Raw genomic sequence first — 2,260 nt, 5'->3', positions numbered from 1 at the left:
GGGGTGGGGGGGTGGTCCCTGGCATTGCCCGCCTGACCCCCGGCCGTGCCACGTCGCGCCCCACGACAGATTCTGTGGAACCCGAGCCGCTGCAGCACCAACATGAGCGTGGGCTTCATCGGGGCCGGTCAGCTGGCCTTCGCCCTGGCCAAGGGCTTCACGTCAGCAGGTAGGTCCCGCCAGGCGGGTGCTCCGGTCCTGCAGTTCTGCTGCGCCTCCTGGATACAGTGGGCAGCAGGGGTGGGGAGGCCCTGAGCCTGAAGAACAACCCCCCCCACCCCCAGGTGTCCTGGCTGCCCACAAGATAATGGCCAGCTCCCCAGACATGGACTTGGCCACCGTTTCTGCTCTCAGGGTAGGTGCTCTGTTGGGGGGGGTTGCTCACCGCGAGGAGAGGGTTGGGGGACCAACAACAGGATTAACCCTGGCCAGGGGCTGACAGACAAGCCTGCCCTCTTCCTGCCTGTCTCCCCCCCCTCCCCTTCATCTGCTGCTTGATCTAGATCGCAGGTCAATGGGCAGCTGCTGGTTCAGGGTGTTGCTCTGGTGGGGGTCCTCTGTGGCCACAGTTTGAGGCCTGGGGGTGGAGGGTGGAGGGGTTACGGTTCCATGCAGGTGGGGCCAAGGACAGGTTCTGAGAGAGGGTTAGCTTTCTAAGCAGTGCCCTGGACAAGAGAGGAGGAGGCTGCAGCTGAGGCCAGGGTGGGCTGGGGTGGGGGACGCTTTCCCCCTGTCACAGGGGTGCTCTCCAGTGCCCCTCCATTCTTGGGGTGGGCAGTGGAAGAAGAGTAGGATCCCCTGAGAGCCATGCCTAGCCCCCAGCCTCGGCCACACCCACTGTCCCAGCTGCCTCTGCTCTTTCAAGCCAAGGGGCAAGCCTGGGCTAGGTGCTGAGCGCCCCTCCCCCGGCACTTCCCGCAGAAGATGGGGGTGACCCTGACGCCCCACAACAAGGAGACAGTGCGGCACAGCGACGTGCTCTTCCTGGCTGTGAAGCCCCACATCATCCCTTTCATCCTGGACGAGATTGGCACCGACATCGAGGACCGCCACATCGTGGTATCCTGTGCTGCCGGCGTTACCATCAGCTCCATCGAGAAGGTCAGGGCTCAGGACCGGTGCGGTGGGCCGTCTCCAGCCTGCGAGCATGCATGGCCACACCCACCGGTCTCCCCCTCTCCCACCCACCCTCACCCCTGCAGAAACTGACCGCCTTCCAGCCTACCCCCAAGGTCATCCGCTGCATGACCAACACGCCCGTGGTGGTGCGGGAGGGCGCCACCGTGTACGCCACAGGCACCCACGCCCAGGTGGAGGACGGCCAGCTGCTGGAGCAGCTCATGAGCAGCGTGGGCTTCTGCACTGAGGTGGAGGAAGACCTCATCGATGCTGTCACCGGGCTCAGCGGCAGTGGCCCTGCCTACGTGGGTCTCTTTGCCTGCCTGCCTGAGGGCTGTGGGGATGGGAGATAGGGAGCTGGCTCCTGACTTTCCTGGAGTCCAGGCTGGGCTGCAAGGCCGGTCGGCTGCTCAGCAGTCTTCTTCCCCAGGCATTTACGGCGCTGGACGCTCTGGCCGATGGCGGTGTGAAGATGGGGCTCCCACGACGCTTGGCGGTCCGTCTCGGTGCCCAGGCCCTGCTGGTCAGTGTGCTGCCTGGCCTCTGGTGGGGGCTCCCCGAGGTGCACAGGTGGGGCCCGACGGTGGTACTGGGGCTGGAGATTCCCTACAGCCCTTGACCCCTTCCTCTGGCCACAGGGGGCTGCCAAGATGCTGCTGGACTCAGAGCAGCACCCGGGCCAGCTCAAGGACAACGTCTGCTCCCCGGGTGGCGCCACCATCCATGCCCTGCACGTGCTGGAGAGCGGTGGCTTCCGCTCGCTGCTCATCAATGCTGTGGAGGCCTCCTGCATCCGTACACGGTGGGCACCCAGGCAGCACGCCCGCACACATCAGTTGTCTGGGCATGGGCCCAGGCCCTGGGGGAGGCACTGGGTCTGCCCGTAGTCTGCAGCTCTCACCAGAGGGCACCAGCTGGGTTAGTAGGCCCGGTGGCCTAAGCCCCTTCCTCCCTGTGGACAATGGGCTCCTGCTGGGGGGCTGGGGTCTTGATGGCCTGGTGTCCTGTTTCCCTGCAGAGAGCTGCAGTCTGTGGCTGCCCAGGAGAAGGTGTCACCTGCGGCCATCAAGAAGACTGTGCTGGACAAAGTGAAGCTGGACGACCCTGTCGGGGCGTCACTGTCCCCTTCTGGCTTCACCCA

General features: G+C 65.3%; 1 protein-coding gene across 1 annotated transcript; it reads left to right on the top strand.

Annotated features, from left to right (window-relative positions):
• Positions 1 to 6: 6 nt before the first annotated feature.
• Positions 7 to 2,258, top strand: PYCR1 (pyrroline-5-carboxylate reductase 1; the record flags this gene model as incomplete). Its single annotated transcript, XM_004709223.2, has 7 exons — positions 7 to 169; positions 285 to 355; positions 922 to 1,101; positions 1,203 to 1,424; positions 1,550 to 1,642; positions 1,758 to 1,921; positions 2,138 to 2,258. Coding segments are annotated over exons 1-7 (918 nt in total), but the record flags the coding sequence as incomplete, so codon positions are not given.
• Between the last annotated feature and the right edge of the window lie 2 nt (positions 2,259 to 2,260).

This window comes from Echinops telfairi, unplaced genomic scaffold (assembly GCF_000313985.2).
Source record: "Echinops telfairi isolate 266 unplaced genomic scaffold, ASM31398v2 ScPeMD7_7458;HRSCAF=8496, whole genome shotgun sequence".
In the NCBI taxonomy this organism is placed as follows: Eukaryota; Metazoa; Chordata; class Mammalia; order Afrosoricida; family Tenrecidae; genus Echinops; species Echinops telfairi.
This window is presented reverse-complemented; position numbering and strand designations above follow the sequence as displayed.